The sequence below is a fragment of the Orycteropus afer genome, unplaced genomic scaffold, assembly GCF_000298275.1.
Source record: "Orycteropus afer afer isolate SDZICR_OR568_19922 unplaced genomic scaffold, OryAfe1.0 scaffold00094, whole genome shotgun sequence".
NCBI classification, from domain to species: Eukaryota; Metazoa; Chordata; class Mammalia; order Tubulidentata; family Orycteropodidae; genus Orycteropus; species Orycteropus afer.
This window is the reverse complement of record NW_006921681.1, coordinates 677224-697886: the sequence shown is the minus strand read 5'-3', so window position 1 is coordinate 697886 and position 20663 is coordinate 677224. Positions and strand designations below refer to the sequence as shown.

The 20663-nt window shown below is 45.1% G+C and overlaps 1 protein-coding gene across 1 annotated transcript in view; it reads left to right on the top strand.

Moving 5' to 3' along the window:
- The window catches only part of NPHP4 (nephrocystin 4), a 188447-nt gene that overhangs the window by 81497 nt on the left and 86287 nt on the right, over positions 1-20663 (top strand). Inside the window, exons 11-14 of the mRNA XM_007942564.1 lie at positions 8356-8417; positions 10415-10522; positions 12931-13079; positions 13250-13441. Of these exons, the coding sequence (XP_007940755.1) occupies positions 8356-8417; positions 10415-10522; positions 12931-13079; positions 13250-13441 (511 nt within the window). The remainder of the gene's footprint in view (positions 1-8355; positions 8418-10414; positions 10523-12930; positions 13080-13249; positions 13442-20663) is intronic.

Sequence of the window (20663 nt, the reverse complement as noted above, 5' to 3'; positions counted from 1 at the left end):
GGAAACTTCTCATGCTTCACTATTTTACCAACTTATATGGGTCCTCTGGAAACCTTAATGATATGCGGCTGTCACTTTAAGTGAGGTCTTTTGGCTTACAGTTATGAATAATCCTTTTTATTTTTTCTATAAAACTACAAGGCACTGAAGGCCTATTCATCATCCATCATGAGCAAGTGTGCCTGGGGCCACTAGAGGGCACTCAGTCTTTACTCTTTGAATTGGAATTTCTCTGACCCATATTTTGCTTTTGAATACTCTGGTGTTGTCAGAATTTTGGTTTGTTTGCTTAAAAAACCAAAAATCAGACTCACTGCCGTCAAGTCGGATTCAACTCACAGCTACCCTTCCTTGGGTTTCCGAGGCGGTATCACTATGGAAGTAGATTGCCCCACCTTCCTTCTGAGGAGTGGCTGGTGGGTTTGAACTGCCAGCCTTCTGGTTAGCAGTCAAATGCCTTAGGCACTATGCCACCAGAGCTCCTTATGGTAGGTTTAAAAATAGTCACGTAACAGAGGTCATTGAAAATATGCAACTATGGTGTTTCCCAGAATATATTGAGTTTGATTCTTGACATTGTTGTGACCTGCTGCGTGTTGACATTGTCGTTGTCTTTCTCCTGGCATCCTCCCTGACAGGCAGCTCCCTTGCCGTGATCAGTATAACTCAGTAAATTATGCAGCAGTAGGGCAGAGTTTTCAGAGAGCCTGAGTAATGAAGATAGTTTGCACCCAATTATTACCTAGCAGTGTTAGTAGGGCAGTGTTTTGTTCTGTTGTTCATAGCGTCTCTGTGAGCTGGACCCGATGACACCTAATGACACTAACCTAAAGATGGGTGACTCGAACACACCCAGCAGTGCTGCAGAAGACAAGTCTGGTGATCTACTTCTGTACATTTTACAGTCAAGAAAACTCCATGGAAGCCTGGTGTAACCACTGAGACTATGGCCCCTAGCTGCCCTTCAGGTCTGGAATTGAACCCACAACTGTGGTTTCCAGCCAAACAAAGTATAGACATGTGAGTTAAACATTTACCTCAAGTAGACACACGCCCTGGAGAGAACAATCATGGGAGAAGGAAGGGCTGCTTATGCACAGGGAGATAGCTCAGGGTGCAGAAGAGTATGAAGGGATGGACACTGGGAGGAGGTAACTATGGGGAGGAAGTGGGAGGGGAGCTGCTGCATTGTAAATTTTGGTCAATGACATGAGACAAAGTATATGTGAACTGCTGTATGAAAAGTGAATTTACTCTGTAAATCTTCACCCAAATCCTAAAAAAGTAAAAAAATTTAAAAAAAAAAGAAAACTCCATGGAGTGGTTCTACTCTGACACATGGGGTTGCCACAAGTTAGAATCGACTCCACGGTAACTAACAACAATAGCAATGGGGAGACCTGGGAGCTATCGAGCAGCTTTGTGGTCACCCTTTACGGAAGCTGGTATGCAGATTGTAGAGTAATTTAAGGTGCATCTTGCCAGAGAATGTTAGTGAGCGAGTGGTTCAGAGCAGAGGCCTGTGAGAGGTCACATTTCTGAGACTGACCCGATCGATGGTGACCCTGGTCTCTAGGTACCTCTAGGTACATCTGGATTTCCCACTCCTCTTGGACCTGGTCACCCCAGGTTGGGCCTGAGGTCCCATTGTTCTACTTTGCTTTCTTCTTAGATTCTTCTCATTTCCCCTATGCCTGTGATCAAAGCCCTGGGGAGAATGACCTTTTACCTCCAAGTAATTAGTATACAGGCCTTTCTAATGGCATTGCATTGTGGCTTCCTAGTGTCTGGACTATTAGTCAGTGGATTAATCCATTATTTCCAAGGTCTGGGAGCTCTGGTGGCATAGTGCTTAAGGCATTTGACTGCTAACCAGAAGACTGGAGGTTCAAACCCACTAGCTTCTTCTCAGAAGGAAGACTGGGCTATCTATTTCCATAGAGAGACTGCCTCGAAAACCCAAGGAGGGGTTGTTATGAGTCGAAATCGACTCAACAGTAGTGAGTTGGGTTTGGTGGTTTTTTGGATGATGCAAAGCTGTGCTTCCCAACATTCCTTTAGAGCCTAGCAATTGTGTCTTTAACAACAAGGGTCACCTCCTTTCCCCTTGCTTTTGGAGCCAGCTGCTTACTTCTTTAACATCATCAGACTCTGGTCCAAAGCCAGGGCCTTCCTCTGGCTTTGGCCTCTTCTGCTGTGAGTTGCTAAGCAACTGCCTCCTGTGCAGCCAGCCTCATCTTGCTTCTCCTTCAGGACGTTTCCTCTCCCATCGAAGAACTGACCCTTTAGTTAAACACAGGGGGTTTTGTTCCACTGGGCAGTCAGTGCAGCAGACTGAGTGTTTCCTTCTGTTAATAACCCTCATCGAGCTCCCGGTTGCTGATTGTCCTCTCCTCCGTCTACCCACTGACACATATAGTGACATTGAGTCGCAGGTGTTTGAGCTAAAGCATTCTCAGGAAACAGCAAGGGCTTCAGTGCTGCTTCCTACACAGGCCCACTCCTGCCCATGAAGGTGGCTGTGCTGCAGGGATCCCTCCCATGTTTCCCAATGTGTCACCAGGCCTCTGGCCTCTCCCACCTAGGAGAGTGTATGGTGCAGACCACTGCGCAATCTTTTATGTACTTTTTTCTGTTTTTGTATCTTTCTGTGGCCCAAGTGCAATGCAGGATATGGTAAGAAAATCTTTGTTGAATAAACCAATCAGTGAATACAGGAAAGTAAAGACAGTGACAGTACTATCCTTCTGTTCCCCTTTTTGGCATTTCCCCTTTCCTGTGAGGTATAGCAAGCACACAGGAGACGTACCGCTTGAGGTGGTACGTGGCCACTCAGTAGAACCTGGGTCAGGAGGTCTGTACTCAGTCTCAGCACCCTGAGCCCCTTGTGGCCTCAGGACTTTTGAACTTGCAAGTGCCACCAGATCTGTGAGACTGACAGTTGGTACAGCGCTGGAGGGTGATGCCGGCCTCTTCATGGTGTGGGTGGTAGGGGACAGCTTCGTGCACCCAGGCTTTGGTCCCTGTGGATGGCCTCTGTGGTGGCTGATGGAGAAGCATTGTCTGGAGCCCCCTCCTTTGGGAGGACCAAGTGCCCGAGGGTTTGGGGAACCTGGGTTGGCTGCCTGTCACCCCTCTGCTTATGGCTGTAGTGATGAACCATTTCCCCCTTTTCTCTACCCAACATGTGTGATTGTGGGCCACTTACATAGACGGATCTCCCTGAGGTGAGGGAGGAGCTCCAGGTGTGTGTCTGTGCTTGAGGCAATGTTTTGTCCACAGTATAGTTTTTGCCGTTCAACTCACCAAAAGTGCTGTCTGAAAAAAACACTGCCGTGAAAAGCATTCTCTCTTCCCTAGAGTTTGGAATATGCTTCACATTTGCATTCTGTGCAGTGTCCCCCTCTTCCAAGCAAAATACGCTGAGGTTGCAGTCTTAGTGCGACCACATAGGATGCGGATGACTAGGTTTGGGGTGGAGTGGGGAGCCCTGGCTGTGCTCTGTGGCCTGCATGGTAGTCATGGACAGAAGCTAAACGGACAGCACAGTGGAGAGGACAGCGGTTTTGTTGACAGCAGTTTCAATGAGTGGAGACTGCTTGAGGAGGATAGTGTGTCAGAGAAAACTAATCTCTGAACAGGTGGAGAAGCCTGCTGCAGTTGGGGATCCAAGCTTTTCTTTGTCTCCAACAATCAGTGTGGACCCTTTGCAGATCCCTGTTAGCTTTGGTGTTGGAGGAAACCCTGGTTTAGTCCCTCCTCAAAGTCTCTGCTAACAGCTCTGAGCACTTGAGTTTGTGTGCCAGTGACTCGGCTCCTTGCAACCCGATCCCCAGAGGTTCCCAGGCCCTGTGCCTGCCCAGAGCTGCCCTGGCAGAGCTATTGTCCCTGGCAGCTGTGGTGGTTCCCCTGGTGAAGATGGCCAGCCTGTGACTAGGTGGGCTATGAGCAGAAGGGCACACTGTTTGGGAGAAGCACCTGGAGTGAGCAGCCACTTGCCCTGGCAGGTGTGATTCTTAGTGCCATGCTGACTGGTGCTAGACTTTGGCAGGGTCATGAAGGCAGGCCTTAAAATGATCATTAAAATTAAAAAAAAGTTTCTATTTTTACAGGTAACATGATTGCATAGTTGATATCATGTGTAAGGGTAAAATTATAGTGAGCTTTTATTATTCCATAAATTTACTCATATATGTTTGTGTATGTATATACATATATTTACGCACACACACACACACACATATATATACATACCAGAGTGCTTATGCACACATCTCTCTTTCTCTCTCTCTCTCTCTCTATGGAGCCTCGGTAGTGCAGTGCTTAAATGCATGACTGCTATATGAAAGACTGACAGTTCAAACCTACCCAGCAGCTCTGCAGGAGAAACACCTGGCAATCTGCTTCTGTAGAGATCATAGCCTAGGAAATCCTATGGGGCAGTTCTGTTCCGTCACTTATGTTGATATGCTAATGTTGATGTTGCTGAGTGCCATTGAGCCAATTTCAGCTCAAGTAGTTTTTATTTCTTAAAAAAAGCCTAGATATAGATGGTTTGATAAGTTCTCTTTCCACTTAATAGCTTGTCTTGGCAATCTTTCCACATCAAATACACCAGATAGCTTTATCCTTTTACTTGCTTCCATGTTTCACATACGGATGCACCCGATTTTACTTAACCACTTCCATTTTCAGGAGCACATTGGCTATTTCTGACGTTTGCTCTCTCAGTGCAGCTGTAGAATTCTAGTGCACACATCTCCATGCCTGCCGTGGAGTCCTTCGTGCACATCCCTGTGCCTGCCGCTGGGTCCTGTGAATACGAGTCTCTGTGCCTACCATGGAGTTCTGGAAACAGGAGTCTCTGTGTATGCCATGGAGTCCCATGTGCGTATCTCCGTGTAGACCATGGAGTGTTTGTGACTTCATCTTTGTGCACACTGTAAAGCCCTGTGCACATTTCTGTGTTTACTGCAGAGTCCTTGCGCACATGTCTTCATGCACACGTATGTGATCCTGTGACTCAGTTTCACTAGCCCGGAATGTTCTCACTTAAATCATACTCGTGATGGAAGTGGGGCTTCCCAGACAGACAGCTCTGTTTTGCTTTGGGAGAAGCTTGGAGGATTAAAGTGGGCACTTGTGGAGGAATGACTGCTCTCTGGCTGAGACTATTATGTTGTGTAGTTGAGAAGGAATGTAACCAGTGGCTACCACAAGTGAAGTTTCAGTGAAGTTTCTCTGTAAGCAGGTGCTTCACTGGGGTATATGGACATGCCCCCTCTTCCCTGGCTCACAGCAGCCATCTTTTAGATGACAACCAAAACCTCTTTTTGTTGTTTTAATCTCCAGGAAGATACAGTAGTATAATAAGTCCGAATGTCAAGGATTACCTTGAAAAATGTCCCATACAATTATAACCAGACCGGAGGATGTGGGGATAAGCGAGCATGTTAGTGCTTTCCGCAGCCAGCTGCATTTTGACTAGAGGATGCTGAGGGTGGGCTCTTGAGGGCTGGGATTCTCTTAGCAGAAATAATGACATCATTTCCTGCCATTTCCGTGCATTACCAAAATCAGCTTATGGCATTTTCCATCCCCATTTAGGGTGGAACAAAGTAGACCTCCGCTTGTTGGTTTTCAGGTCCGTCTTTCAGGCTGTTTTAGGAAGGAGGGAGGGTTCAGTGGGTGGTGGGCAGGGAACTGCTGTACAGGCTCTGAAATTGTCTGCTGAAGATGCTCCAGGGATCTGGACGAATGGCGCAGTTTCAATGGTCTTGGGCTCTGGCAGATTCCATCTACCATTTTGTGTCTTTTGCAGTTGTGTCTTTTCTGGAATGCAAGGAGGCTGCTAGAGGATTTGCTAACCTCCTCCCAAAAGGGTGAAGGAATTTTAGAAATTGCAGGTGCCTCTGATGAGTGTGGGTATGAGTTTTTTGGAACCATTTTGTTGACTTGGTGGAGTCACTGGGGCCGAGTGGGCAGGATTGCTGTGGCGATGGCTAGAGTCCGGCCTGAGCCTGCTGGGTTGGGCTGTTGGGGCCCCTCAGAGGTGGGAGCTCTCACCATCCCTGGTGCATATCAGTTCATGTGTGGAGGACATCACCTGTCTTTCTCAGAGTGCCCTCAGCCATAATGCCCTGCAGTACCACTGGGGCGAGTCCTAGGGGTGGTGGAAGAGGTTTTGGCAGCTATATGTGAAGAGGCTTTTGGCACTGGTACTGATGGCATCATGGTAGGGGGCTTCTGTGTCTGGTTCGTCCTGTGGCTGTGGTAGTGGTTTTGTTGGGCTACACAGCTGCCTAGGAAGTTGTCAGGAACTCTGTGCCGAGTGTACATTGCTATTCAACTTGGGCTTCTGCACTGGCCAGTAGGCCCTGTGTTGGGTGCATGGTGACATGGGGCCTCAGGGAAGGTATGGGAGTCATTAGATGTGTCCTCAGCATGACATGGGCCAGGCTCTACTCAGGCCACAGATGGGCCATGCTAGAATTTGGGCAGCAGGGGCCACACACGAAGGGAGGGAGACCAAGGGCAGGTGGGCAGGGCCAAGCATTTGGTGTATTAAAGAGCTCACTGCATGAGGGTGTTGGAAGAACTGGGGGTTGCTTAATTTCTCAGGAGGTCCAGGTTTCCCCCGATGTCTGATGGGTGGTGGGATCCACTCAGAATGGACAGTGTCCTCACTGTGAAGGGGGCCTTGATGAGTCCGCTCACACTGGACAGTGTCCTCATGAAGGGGAGTATGGTGAACTAGACAGGGCATGGATACAGGACTAGAGAGGGGACTGGTTGTCAGGGAAAGCAGCAGGGCTTCTGGCCAGTGAACACCCAAGGGTCATCCTGTGTGCCAGCCTGGCCATCTGGTGGGCTGAAGTAGCCTCATCATCAAGGGCTCGGGGTCTGCCCAGCACTGCCCTCACCGTGGACTGGATGTGTGGCCCTGGTAGGTAATTGCAGGGGAAGGGGCTGCACCTGAAGCTCACGTTGGCTGAGTCTGCAAGACATGCAAAAGTAGTCATGTACGTACAGTGCAGGAAGTCTGGGAGATTCTGCAAACTTTAGCTGTCTCAGATTGGTGGGTGAGAAAGCTGGGGCCTGGGAGTTCTGGGGGCCTGCTCAGAGCCTTGAGGCCTTCAGAGAGCCTGGGACATGCACCACTAAGCAGTGCTTTGCAGGTGCAGAGAGCTCCTCCATCCACAGGGGTGCCCTGCAGAAAGGGCTAAGGCCAGTCTTAGCTCTGAGGTTGGTGAGAGCACACGGAGGGCTGGCCTCCCCTTCCTAGGTTTGGCTTCCTGGAGTCTAAAGAGCCTACCCCTCCAATAAAATCCATTGTTGTTTGTTGATTCTGACTCAGTGACCCTGTAGGACAGAGTAGGATGGCCTGTAGGATTCCAAGGCTGTAAATCTTTACACAGACAGAGTGCCTTGACTCTGTCCAGTGGGGCAGTTGACGAGTCTTGTTAGCAGCTGAGTGCTTAACCATTTTGCCACCAGGGCTCCCTACCCCTCCAGTAGACAGGCCTTAGGGGAAAAGGCTATGTCGTGAACTGTCATGGGGCTGTGGGTGACCAAAAAGCCTAGGTGTGGATTGAGTGTGGCAGGGGCATAGGCTGCAAGTTTTTCACTGTGCACAGTGGCATCGTCCAAGGCTGAGAGCTCTGGATCCGCAGACTCAGAGTGGCCGTCTCAGGCCGGGAATGTGGGGCCGGCAAGGTGGAAAAGCCATGGGTGAACATGTTAGAGAACCTCTGCTGTCCAATGTAGCTCACATCTCATTAAACACACTCACTAAAACCATGCTCACAGCAATGATGAGGTGACACAATGGAGAAGGACGTGTGCCCCACAGTGCAGACGCCCTGGTCATGGATGTAGCTCAAATCCCATTCACCAAAAATAGAGGCTTAGGGAGGCTGCCATTTATCTAAATTAGTTCAATGGGAGAATTCTCGCCTTCCAGGTGGGAGACTCAGGTTCTGCTCCTGGGCAGTGAACCTCATGAGCAGCCCCAGCACCCGTCTGTGTGGAGGCTGGCTTGTTGCTGTGATGCTGACCAGGTTTCAGCAGTGCTTGCAGATTAAGGTGGGCTAGGAAGAAAGGCCTGGAGATCTGCTTGTGAAAAATCAGGCAGTGAAAACCTTATGAATCACAGTAGTTTGGTCTTGGTGTGCATGGGGTTGCCATGAGTCTAGGCCAACTCAGTGGCAGCTACTAGCCAACCAAGGGTTACAGCTATGGCTCAGCATTGGAGAAGCTGACAGTGACTTGGCTGGGTGGGGGCAGGGCCTGGGCCTAGCAGGCCCACCAAGGCTGCTGGGTCCCCTGACCCCCCACCCCTGTGTTTTCCTACAGGTCCGACAGTGCCACCACCCTCGAAGCTTGCTGCCACTCAGGACTCACCCGTGGGACCAGGAGTAAGTCCCGGCCACCAGGCCATGTCATGTGCATAAGGAGAAAAAGCTCATTTCAGAATCCAGAAGAGAGTGACTTAAAAGTTCTGAGTGTGAGAAAAAATTGTTTTGTATCTTTAAAAATACTCCTGGCCTTCATGGGGCTGGGGAGAGGTCTTAGCCATGCAGAGGTGGCCATCATGGGAGTTGTCTCTGTTGCTCACCTGACCTGGCATTTCCTCAGTATCTCCCAACATGTTGGCTGTAGTGCCAGACTGTCGATGGAGAAGGGTGCCCTGCTGACTGCTAATGACCCTCAGTTCCCATCTGAGGATGTTCTCTCACTTTTAAAAATAATATGTTCTCTCTGGCAATGATGTCCAGCACTTTTTTTTTTGTTATTGTTCTGTTTTCTTTTTAAGAAATGCTGAGGTGTGGTTTTCACCCTCCTCTCCTAGATGGTCACTGCTGGGGGACAAAGGGCACTCCAGAACCAGGTCCCAGCGCATCCTGGGAGTTGCCAGCCTTCTCAGGGCACCAACTGGGACCTGAAGGCTGAGCAGCCAGTCCTGATGGGAGGGGGCCACAGCTGAGTGAGATGTATGCTGGCAGCTGTGTACCAGACAGCACATGTCTGGGTGCTAGAATCTTCTGTGGGGAACGTGGGATCCTTCTTGCTTGCCTTTTAGCCAGTGCGATGGGAGCATGTCCCTGCCTGGCCACCTTCTAGGACCTCCAGCTGTCTACACTGCTTGCTAGAGCCTCCAAGCTGGCTACCACTATGTGACTGAATGTGGTCAGAGTCAGCTTGTTCCTCCTGATGACCCTGCCTATCAGCATTACTTTGAAAGCTGGGTTTCTGGGAAAGTTGAATAATTTAGTATCAAAAGCCATCCCCAGGAAGCAGCGTTAACGTATACCATGCAGCTTGGATGCAAGATCAGAAATGAGGATTGTGTTCGCCTCCTGGTGCTCCTGCTGGCCAGTCCAGTATCCTCTGGTAGTGGTTTTCATGTTCTCCCTGAGTGTTGAGAGACTACAGTGTGGCACTGTCACTTCCAAAGGAAGGCAGGCTCCTGATGCCTTGGGGCCTGAGGAGAGCTGAATAGGCCTCAAGGATCTGTGTTCATCTGTTTCCTTCCACTCATCTGTTCTTCACCGTGAGAGTGGCCAGGGCTCCTTCCCACCACTCGTTGTTCTTCCCTGTGCCCATTTTTCTTTTGGGCCAGTTGTCACTGTTGACAGCGAGTGTCCAGAGTGGCCATGTACATTGGAGAGAGAGTCCAGAATTAGAGACACTTGTCTTCAGTGGAGTGCAGGTCCTCCCACCTCCACCTTGGCCTCTTAAAACAGCATTCACTCCTCAAATACTCAGAGCATTTGTGGAAGGCTTATCAGGTGCCAGCCCTTCCCAGGAATTAGCTCACTGAATTTACCCAGTCACCCAGTGACTTAGCTACTGTCATTATCCCCTTTCAACAGGTGAGTAGACTGAGGCAAGAAAAGGTTAAGGGATTTATCCAAGGTCCCATGATAATTAAGTGGCAGAGTGGAAATTCCATCCCAGCTGTGTATAACCAGTGCACATCACTGCCGCTGTAGTCATGGCCTTAACCCGAGATTCTGTCCATAGGAACACGGTGTTAGAACCAGAAGAAGTCTTGGAAGTTTCCAATTTCAGAGAGGTTCAAAGACAGTCTGCTCTTAAGCCTGCACATGGAGGGGACCCGGGTTTTTTTTTTTTTTTGACTCTTTCTCTTTTTCTCTTAGCTTTTGTTAATTGTATTTTTATTCAAATATTACAATTTGAGAAAAATCATAGAATCATGTCTCCCTGTAATTAAAACCATCTAAAAGCAGTTCCAGGTTCCAGAGCAGTCATTGGTGAGGTGACTTGGAGGAAGTCTCCCTCTCTCTGTGTCTGTCTATAGGGCCCTCCTCTATCCCACCGGGTGTGGGAGGGGCTGTGTGAAGGGATGGGAGGGCATCTCCCCTCTCACCTGAGCTCTCTCTTTTTCCAGTTGTCGATTTCCCAGCTGGCAGTGTCCCCGCACCCCCCAACCCAGCGTCGGTCAGCTAGGCCTTCTCCACAGCAGCCTGATGGCTCACCGCCCAGCCCAGCCCATGCGGTAAGTGCTGCTGTGCCCCCTACTTCCAACTTCCATTCAGAGGATGGCTCCATATTCATGACTTACACTGAAATCTTTCATTTTGCCAGCTTTACTTGTCCTTAGGTGATGAGTATGTCCCTGTGCTCACTGTGATGGGGATGTCACCAGTCTCTGTGATGAAGGCATCACCAAACGCTGTGATGGGGATGTCACTGGACTTGCTGGGATGGGGATGTCACCGGGTTCTCTGTGATGGCGAATCACTGGGCTTTGTGATGATGACATCACTGGGCTCTCTGTGCTGAGGACATCACCAGGCTCTGTGATGGAGTTTTTGCTGGGCTCTCTGTGATGGGGATGTCATTAGGCTCTGTGATGGACATCACTGAGCTTGCTGTGATGATGATGTTACCAGGCTATGATGGGGATATCACTGGGTTCTCAGTGATGGAGTTTTTACTGGGCTCTCTGTGATGAGGATGTCACCAGGCTCTGTGATGGACAATACCAGGCTTGCTGTGATGATGATGTCACCAGGCTATGATGGGGATGTCACTGGGCTCTCTGTGATGAGGATGCCACTGCTCACTGTGACAAGGACGTTACCAGGCTTACATGAGTTACAGGGACTTGGTGGGTGGACACTGTGCTCTCAGCTTCAGACCATGCCTACCAACACGGTGTCTTTGAGGGGGGAAACCAAGAGGGAATTTAGCCCTGAAGCTATTCCTTCCACAGGCTTGATTCAGGTTTTTACATGCTCTGATAAGACAAAGTTCAACTGTCCTTAGAATCTCCGTGCATGAAAGGCAGTGGATGGTGCACTGGAGATATAAATAGATGGATACAGACTCAGCCCCCATGCGTGCTGTCCTTGCTGACACAGCAGCTTATGGAGAATTAGCGAAACCCACCCTCCTGGATTCACGTGGACTGAATGGCTGAAAAAGGCCTGTGCTTCTCCTGACCTTGGGGATTCACATGGAGTTTTGTCTCATAACCCTGCCAACTGTAGTGTTTCACTGAAAGCATATTGAGGAAAAATAGCTCCATTTAACCACTCATTTGGAAACACCGATAATGACATGCCTTATCCTAGAAGATTCCAGGGCTCATGTATTTATAAAGAGCTTGTATATCTTTCTATTATCAGCACCTGATGCCTGTGTTAGGGTTCCCTCTGGCCATGTGGTATTCCTTTTGAACTGAAACCAGAAAGCTTGTGATTTAAGCTTAAAAGAGAACATTCTAGATACCTGTCTCCCAGACAAGCTCTTTATCTAGACGTAAATCTTCTGCTTTAGAGGAGCATAGAAGGTGGAGCACAAGTGAATGACTAGAATACTCAGGAGATGTGGGACAGGACAAGAGAACTTGCTGTGCACACCAGCAGGGGCTTGGCACCGCAGGTTACCTCTGAGTACTGAAGGGAGGGGTCATCTTTCTGCTCTGTGAACATGGCTTTTCTGTTAGTTTACCATCTAAGACATCAGATACCTGCCATGGAACCTGTCCGTAAAATCCATGAGTCTGTTCTCATTGTGTTTAAACTCACTGAGAGGCTGGCCAGATGAAGTACAGGATACCCAGTTAAGCTTGAATTTGAGAAACAACAAATAGTATTTTAGTATAAGAATATACTAGTTAAGGAGTCCTTAATGCAGTGGTTAAGTGCTTGACTGCTGACTGAAGTGTTAGCAGTTTGAACCCACCAGCTGCTCCCTGGGAGAAATATGTAGCAGTCTGCTTCCCATCAAGATTACAGCCTTGAGAACCCGATGAGGCATATCTATGCTACTGTGGTCAGAATCACAGGCTGATGGCAACAGGTTTAATTTGGCTTTCAATCCCAATTAAGGAGCCCTGATGGCACAGTGGTTTAAAGTGCTTGGCCCTAACTGAAAAGTTGGTAGTTTGAACTCACTAGCTTGCTTTGCAGGATAACGATATGGCAGTCTGTTCCTGTAAAGATTGTCCCAAAAAAAACCACTGTCATCAAGTTGATTATGACTCAGCGACCCTGTAGGATTTCCAAGGCAGTAAATCTTTATGGAAGGAGACTGCCTCATCTTTCTCTGGAAAGTTCAGCTGATGGGTCTAATCTGCCACCTTTTGGTTAGCAGCTGAATGCCTAAACCACTGTACTACCAAAGCTTGGGAACCCTATGGGGCAGTTCTGCCCTGTCCTGTAGGGTCACTATGAGTCAGAATCACTTGACAGTACCTAACAATAATAATAACATATCCCAAATATTGCTCAGGACATACTTACACTATTGCTTACCTGAAATTGAAATTTAACTGAACCTTTTGTATTATTATTGGCTAAATCTGATAGCCTGACAAGTTCCCTTCAATTGGAACACTGCCCTCACAGGCTGAGATGCTCGTTGGCCTCACCTAGGGGCCCTCATTTTGTTTGGCAGGAGCACCCCTTTGAGGGCAGGATCTCTCACCTGGAAGCTGACCTGAGCCAGACTTCTGTGGTCCTGGACACGTGCATTGCTGAGCAGTTGCAGGAGCTGCCCTTCACACCATTGCATGCCCCAATCGTCATTGGGGCCCAGGCCAGGAGGTGAGGTGGTGGCTCTGATGGGGTGTGGACCAACAAGTGCTTATGTGATCCATGCTGCCTTATGCTCTGAGCAGTAGGCTTTCCAAAAACAAGTTTGTTTTCAGGTCCTGTTCTACTGTTCCTGCTTGCCCTTCTCCAGGCAGCTAGCCGAGGTTTGCTTTCTGTTACAGCTCCGGAAGTGCACTCTCCCGTGCCTCAGTGGTGCTCCTGCAGTCCTCTGGCTTCCCAGAGATTTTGGATGCCAATAAGCAACCAGCTGAGGCTGTGAATCCCACGGATCCCGTGAAATTCTCCCCTCAGAAAGAAGAATCAGACTGTCTGCAGAGCAACGAAATAGTGCTGCAGTTTCTTGCCTTCAGCCGGTAAATTCTTTTTTTTTGGAAACTAAAGAGAATTTAATGGAGGTAGATGTTATCTTACAACAGCATTTATGAGACATAAACTTTGTCGTGTTCTCTCAGCTTAGGTATTCAAATGAAAAAATAATTGTTACATAGGTGAAAAAGCATTCACCCTTGCTTTACTTTTCAATTATTTCATTACTGGTAAGGCTGAATATATTTGTATCTTCCTTAGCCACTGTTTTGTGTGTGTGTGTGATTTGGGTGAGAGTTTACAGAGCAAATTCATTTTCCATTCAACAGTTTATGCACATTTTGTTTCATGACATTGATTGCAAGCTTTCTTCCCACTTCTCTGTGGTTACCTTTTCCCTGTGTCCGTCTTTCCTATATGTTCCTGCCCTCTGAGCTATCTCCCTGTGCAAATACTACCCTTTTGATCTCCTATGGTTGATTGTTCTGAGGAGTGTACCTACCTGGTGTAAATATTCTCCTTGTTGTTACGTGCCGTCAAGTCGGATCCAACTCATAGCGACCCCTCCTTGGGTTTCCGAGGCAGTATCACTACAGAAGTAGATTGCCCCATCTTCCTTCCGAATTCTCCTTGTAGGCCTGTCTATTGTTTGGCTGGAAGCCACAGGAGTGAGTTCAAGTCCAGGCCTGAATGGTCCATCGTCTCGGGGGTTTCACCAGTCTCTTATCAGACCAATAAGGCTGGCCTTTTTTATGATTTTGAGTTTTGTTCCACATTTTTCTCCCACTCTATCTAGGATCTCCTATTTTTTTTTTAAAATGGTTCTTTGGGTGCAAATTGACAGTAGGAATTTATTTTACATTCAACAGTTTGTGTATATTTAGTTTCACCCCCCCAATTACCATCCTCAACCCTAACCCACTCTCCTCCTCTCTCTTCCCAGTGACCCCACCATCCCTGTACCCTTCTTAGTTATGCACTCCTGTCTGTCCAGCTTTTCCTCTGTGTAAATGTCGCCCCTCTGGTGCCCATGGCCGATTGCTCCAAGGGATGCATCTCTGTAGAGTAGGTGGGTTCATCACTCTGGGTTGGGTGTTCTGCATGTGAGTCTTATTACTGTTGGGCTGAGAGCCCTTGGGAGTGAGTTTTATCCCAGGCCCGAAGCGTATCCCAGGGCCATAGTCTTGGGGGTCCCACCAGACTACATCTGACCAGTAATTCTGGTTGTTACTGTGTTTTTGAATTTTGTTCCAGGTTTTTCCTCCCACTCTATCCAAGATTTCCAGTTTTGATCCCTTCCTGAGTGGTTGGCATTGGTAGTCAGGCACCATCTAGTTCTTCTGGTCTCATGGTCCATCATATCCTAGGGCTGATTGCTTCCAAATGCCGTTGGTTTTCTTCACATCTACTATTTTCATTCCTTTCCAAGTGGTTGACAGTGGTAGTGTGACACCATCTAGTTCTTCTAGTCCCAGGGCCTTGTAAGCTAAGGTTCACATGGTCCACTAGTCCCTTGGACTAATTGTTTCCATGTGTCATTGGTTTTCTTCATTCTTCTTTGCTCCAGAAAAGGAGAGACCAATTGTTGCACTAAAATGGCCACTGCAAGCTACTAACAACCTAGTTGTAACAACCTAGTTGCTACTCACCAAAGTAGAATGTAGAATGATGTTTTTGTGTAGTATGTTCTGCCAATTGAGCTTGATGTCCTCTGTGACCATGGTCTCAAGCCCACAGGCTCCTCAGTGTACTCCCTCAAGATGTTTCTCTGTGGCTAAGAAATTATCATAATCTTGCCCTCTGTTAGCTCTATTATATATGTGGATATTCTTACAGCATGTACAAATACGTAGGTAGAAATATCATCTCTCAAACTTATATATGGTTATAGGTCTCACTTCTTTGAGCTATATACCTGGTTGCTGGATCAAATGGTATTTCTGTTTAAAACTTTCTAAGGAAGCACCGTACCATTTTCCACAGTGGTTGTATCATTTTACAGTCCCATCAGCAGTGTATGGGAGTCCCAATCTCTTCACATCTTCACCAGCATTTGTTATTTTCTATCCTGTTGAACTTTGCTATTATTGGTGGGGTGAAATGATACTCATTGTTGTTTTGATTTGCATCTCTCTAATGGCTGATGGAGGAGCTCTGGTAGGTACTTGACTGCTAACCAGAAGGCTGGCGGTTCAAATCCACCAGCCACTCCTCGGAAGAAAGATGGGGCAATCTACTTCCATAGTGATACTGCCTCGGAAACCCAAGGAGGGGTCGCTATGAGTCGGGTCCGACTTGACAGCACATAACAACAACAACAATGGCTGATGATTGTAAGCATTTCTTCATGTCTGTTGGCCACCTGAATATCTTCTTTGGTGAAGTGTATATTCATGTCTTCTGCCCATTTTAAAATTGGATTGTTTGTCTTTTTGATATTGAGGTGTTAAAAGTTTTAGAGGAAAGTCCCTTGTCAGATATGTCATTGCTGAATATTTTTTCCCAATTTATAGGTTCTCTTTTTACTCTTTTGCAGAAGTCTTTTGATACACATCAGAATTTAATTTTCAGAAGGTCTGTCTTCTAGTTTGTCTTCTACTATTTGTGTATTTTTACTTATGCTTGATAGTCTATTAATGCCATGTGTTAGGGCCCCTATGTTTGCCCTATTTTTTCTTTGATAAACTTTATACTTGTAGGTTTTTACATTTAAGTCTTTGATCAATCTTGAGTTAGTTATTGTCTATAGTGTGAGGTATGGATCTTGTTTCATTTTTCTGCAAATGGATATCCAGTTTTGCCAGTACCATTTGTTAAGGAGACTGTCTTTTCCTCATTTAATGGATTTTGGCCCTTTGTCAAAGATCAGCTGATCATAGGTGGATGGATCTATTTCTGGGTTCTCAATTTGGTTTCACTGATCTGTGTGTCTGTCATCATTCTAATTATACCAGGCTGTTTTGACTACTGTGGCTGTACAGTAGGATTTGAAATCCAGGAGTCTGAGACTTCCTACTGTGTTCTTCTTCAGCAGTGCTGTGCTTATCTGAGATCTCGTTCCTTTCCATATAAAATTGGTGATTGGTTTTTCCATGTCCTTAAAGAATGCTGATGGAATCTGGATTGGGATTATATCGAATATATAGATTGCTTTGGGTAGTAAGGACATTTTCATAATGGTCAGTCTTCTTATCTGTGAGCATAGTATGTTCTTCCATTTACGTAGCTCTCTTAGAGTTTTGTATGGTGTTTTATAGTTTTCCTTCTACAGGTCTTTTGTGTCTCTGGTAAAGATTTATTCACAAGGATTGTATTTTTTGCTAACTACTATAAGTTGTATTGCTTTCCTTATTTTCTTTTCAGAGATCTCTTTGCTGGTATAGAGAAATCCAACTGATTTTTGTATGTTGATCTTGTATCCTGCCACTGTGCTGAATCTTTCAATTAGTTCTAATAGTTTTTTTGCTGAGGCTTTGGGATTTTCTATGTATGTATGCAAATAGGGATAGTTTTACTTCTTCTTCACCAATTTGGATGCCTTTGATTTCGCTTTCTTGTCTTATTGCCCTGGCTAGGACTTCCAATACAATGTTGAATAGAAGTGAGGACATACTTGTCTGGTTCCTGTTCTCAAGGGGAATGGTTTCAGTCTCTCTCCATTGAGAATAATGTTGGCAGTTGGTTTTGCATATATGCCCTTTAGTATGTTGAGGCATTTCCCTTCTATTCCTATTTTTCTGAGAGTTTTTTTATCAGGAATGGATGTTGAATTTTATCAAATGACTTTTCTACATCGATTGATATGATCATGTGGTTCTTTTCCTTTATTTTACTTATGTGATGAATTACATTGACTGTTTTTCTAATTGTGAACCATCCTTGCATACCTGCTATGAATTCCACTTAATCATTATTATCTTTTCGGTATGTTGTTTAAATACATTTGCTAGGATTTTGTTGAAGATTTTTGTGTCTATATTCATGAGGGATATTGGTCTGTAGTTTTGTTATCAGGGTTATGCATGCTTCATAAAATGGATGTGGGAGTATTCCATCCTTTTTTATGTTCTAGAATGGTCTGAGTAGGATTGGTGTCAACTTTTCTCTGAATGGTTGGTAGAAATTTTCCAGTGAAGCCATCTGGGCCAGGACTTTTCTTTGTTGGTAATTTTTTTTTATGACCCATTCAATTTCTTCTTTTCTTATGGGTCTCTTTAAATTTTCTACCACAGTCTGTGTCCTGTAAGTAGTGTGTTTCTAGAAATCTGTCTATTTATTTTAGGTTTTCAAATTTGTTGGAGTACAGGTCTTCACAGTATCCTGATATTATTATCCTTTTTAATAGGTTGGTTCTGTTGTGACATTGCCCATTTTCTTACTCATTTTATTTGCATCTTTTTCTTTCTTTTCCTTTGTTAACTCTTCAAGTGGTCTGTCAATTTCATTAATCTTTCCAAAGAATCAACTAATAGTCTTGTTGATTTTTTCTTTCTTTCTTTTTTTTTTGGTTTCTTTCTTTGTTTTCTGTTTCATTTATTTCTGCTCAAATATTATTTCTCTTCTTCTGGTGATTGAGTCATCTTTTGCTGCTTTTTTTCTAATTTTTGGAGATGTTGGGTTAAAGTGTTGATTTTGGCTTTTCTTTTTTGATGTGTGCATTTATTGCTATAAATTGCCCTCTGATCACTGCTTTTGCTGTGTCCCAGAGATTTTGGTATGTTGTGTTTTCATTTTCATTCGATTCAAACAATTTCTTTTTATTTCTTTCTTTATTTTACTTTTGCAGTGTTTCCTCCCCTCCCCACCCATCCCTAGTAAACAAGAAAGAAAGTTTCCTTCCATATATAAACCTTTCCTTGACTTTTTACAATAATGAACTAGTACAATATTTGTCTTTCTGTGATTGATTTATTTTACTCAGCATAATGTCCTCCTAGTTCATCCACATTATGTGATGTTTTGCAGATTCTACATTATTCTTTAATGTTGCGTAGTATTCCATTGTGTGTGCGCACCATAGTTTGGTTATGCATTCTTCTGTTGATGGGCATAATGCATAGGTTTTTTCCATCTTTTTGCTATTATAAACAGTGCTGCAATGAACATGAGTGTGCATATATCTGTTCTTGTCCTGCCTCTCCCTTCTTTAGGATATATACCTAGTAATGGGATTGCTGGATCAAATAGTATTTCTAATTCCAATTTTTCAAGGAATTGCCGTACTGCTTTCCACAGTGGTTGTATCATTTTACAGTCCCACCAGCAGTGTATGAGAGTCCCAGTCTCTCCATATCCTTGCCAGCAGTTGTTATGTTCTATCTTTTTGAACTTTGCTATTACTGCTGGGGCAAGATGGTATCTCGTTTTGATTTGTATCTCTCTAATGGCTAATGATCGTGAACATTTCTTCATGTGTTTGTTGGCCACCTGAATGTCCTCTTTGGTGAAGTGTCTATTCATGTGTTCTGCCCATTTTTTAATTGGATTGTTTGTCTTTTTGTTGTTGAGGTATTAGGGTTTTCTATAAATTTTATAGATAAGTCCTTTGTCAGATATGTCGATGCTGCATATTATTTCCCAATCTGCAGGTTCTCTTTTGACTCTTTTGGAGAAGTCTTTTGAGGCAAATAAAAATTTAATTTTTAGAAGGTCTCATTCATCTAGTTTCTCTTCTGCTGTTTGTGCATTTTGGGTTATGCTTTAGAGTCTATGTATGCCATAAATTAGGGCCCCTGACTTTTTCCTTGAGGAACTTTATAGTTTTAGGTTTCACAGTTAAGTCTTTGATCCATCTGTAGTTAGTTTTTGTGTATGGTGTGTGGTACAGATCTTGTTTTATTTTTCCACAAATGGATATCCAGTTTTTCCAGCACCATTTGTTAAAGAGACCATCTCTTCCCCATTTAATGGGTTTCAGCTCTTTGTCAAAAATCAGCTGATCCTGGTCGATCGATCTATTTCTAGGTTCTGAATTCCACTGGTCTGTGTGTCTGCCATTGTACCAGTACCACTGTGACTGCTATGCCTGTATAGTAGTTTTGAGATCAGAGAATGTGAGACCTCCTACTTTGTTCTTCTTCAATAGTGCTTTGCTTTTCTGAGGTCTCTTTCCTTTCCATATAAAATTAGTGATTGATTTTTCCATAGCTTTAAAGAATGTCGATGGGATCTGGATTGGGATTGCATTGAATGTATAGATTGCTTTGGGTAGAATTGACATTTTCACAATGTTCAATCTTCCTATCCACGAGCATGGGATATTCTTCCATTTTTGTAAATCTCTTATGGTTTCTTGAAGTAGTTTTTTGGTTTTTTTTTTCACCTTTTTTTTTTTTTAATTGTGATTTGGGTGAAGATTTACAGAGAAAATTCACTTTCCATATAGCAGTTCACATATACTTTGTCTCATGTCATTGACCACAGTTTACCACAATGCAGCAGCTCCCCTCTCACTTGCTCCCCATAGTTACCTCTTCCCAATGTGCATCCCTGTACATACACACTCTGCCCCCTGAGCTGTCTTCCTGTGCATAAGCAGCCCTTCTTTCTCCCATGATTGTTCTCTCCAAGAAGTGTATCTACTTGAGGTAAATGTTCAACTCATATGCCTGTATTTTGTTTGGCTGGAAACCACAGGTGTGGGTTCAATTCCAGACCTGAAGGGCAGCTAGGGACCATAGTCTCAGTGGTTCCACCAGGCTCTATCGGACCAGCAAACCTGGTTCCCCCCCTTTTTTTTTTTTTCTCCAAATGATTTTGAGTTTTGTTCCACATTGTTCTCCCTCTCTATCAAGGGTCTCCTACATAGATCCCCTTCCAAGTGGATGACAGTGGTAGCCAGGCACCATCTAGTTCTTCTGATCTCATAGTTGTATAGGCTGTAGAACGGATGGTGTACCAGTCGCTAGGACTAATTGTTTCCATGAATTTTGGTTTTCTTCATTCTTCTTTGCTCTGGATGAAGAGAGAGTAAGTGAAGTTGCAGGAGGTGTGGGTGTAGTTCTGTCTTATGGGGACTGTTGTTGTCTCCCACTCAGATAGACACAAATTACAATTGAATAATCATAAAAAAACTAAAAGCCCATGGACGAAAAACACACCATGTAATCACACAGGAACAGTGTGAAACAAGAGAAAAAAAGAAACAAGGGAAAAAAAAGAAGAAAAAAACAAGAGAACCTGTAATATCTAGGGATAGGGCACTAGGAAAAAAAAGTAGCGAAGGAGAATAATAAATGAAAAAAAAATGGGAAAAATGCAAAAAGAAAA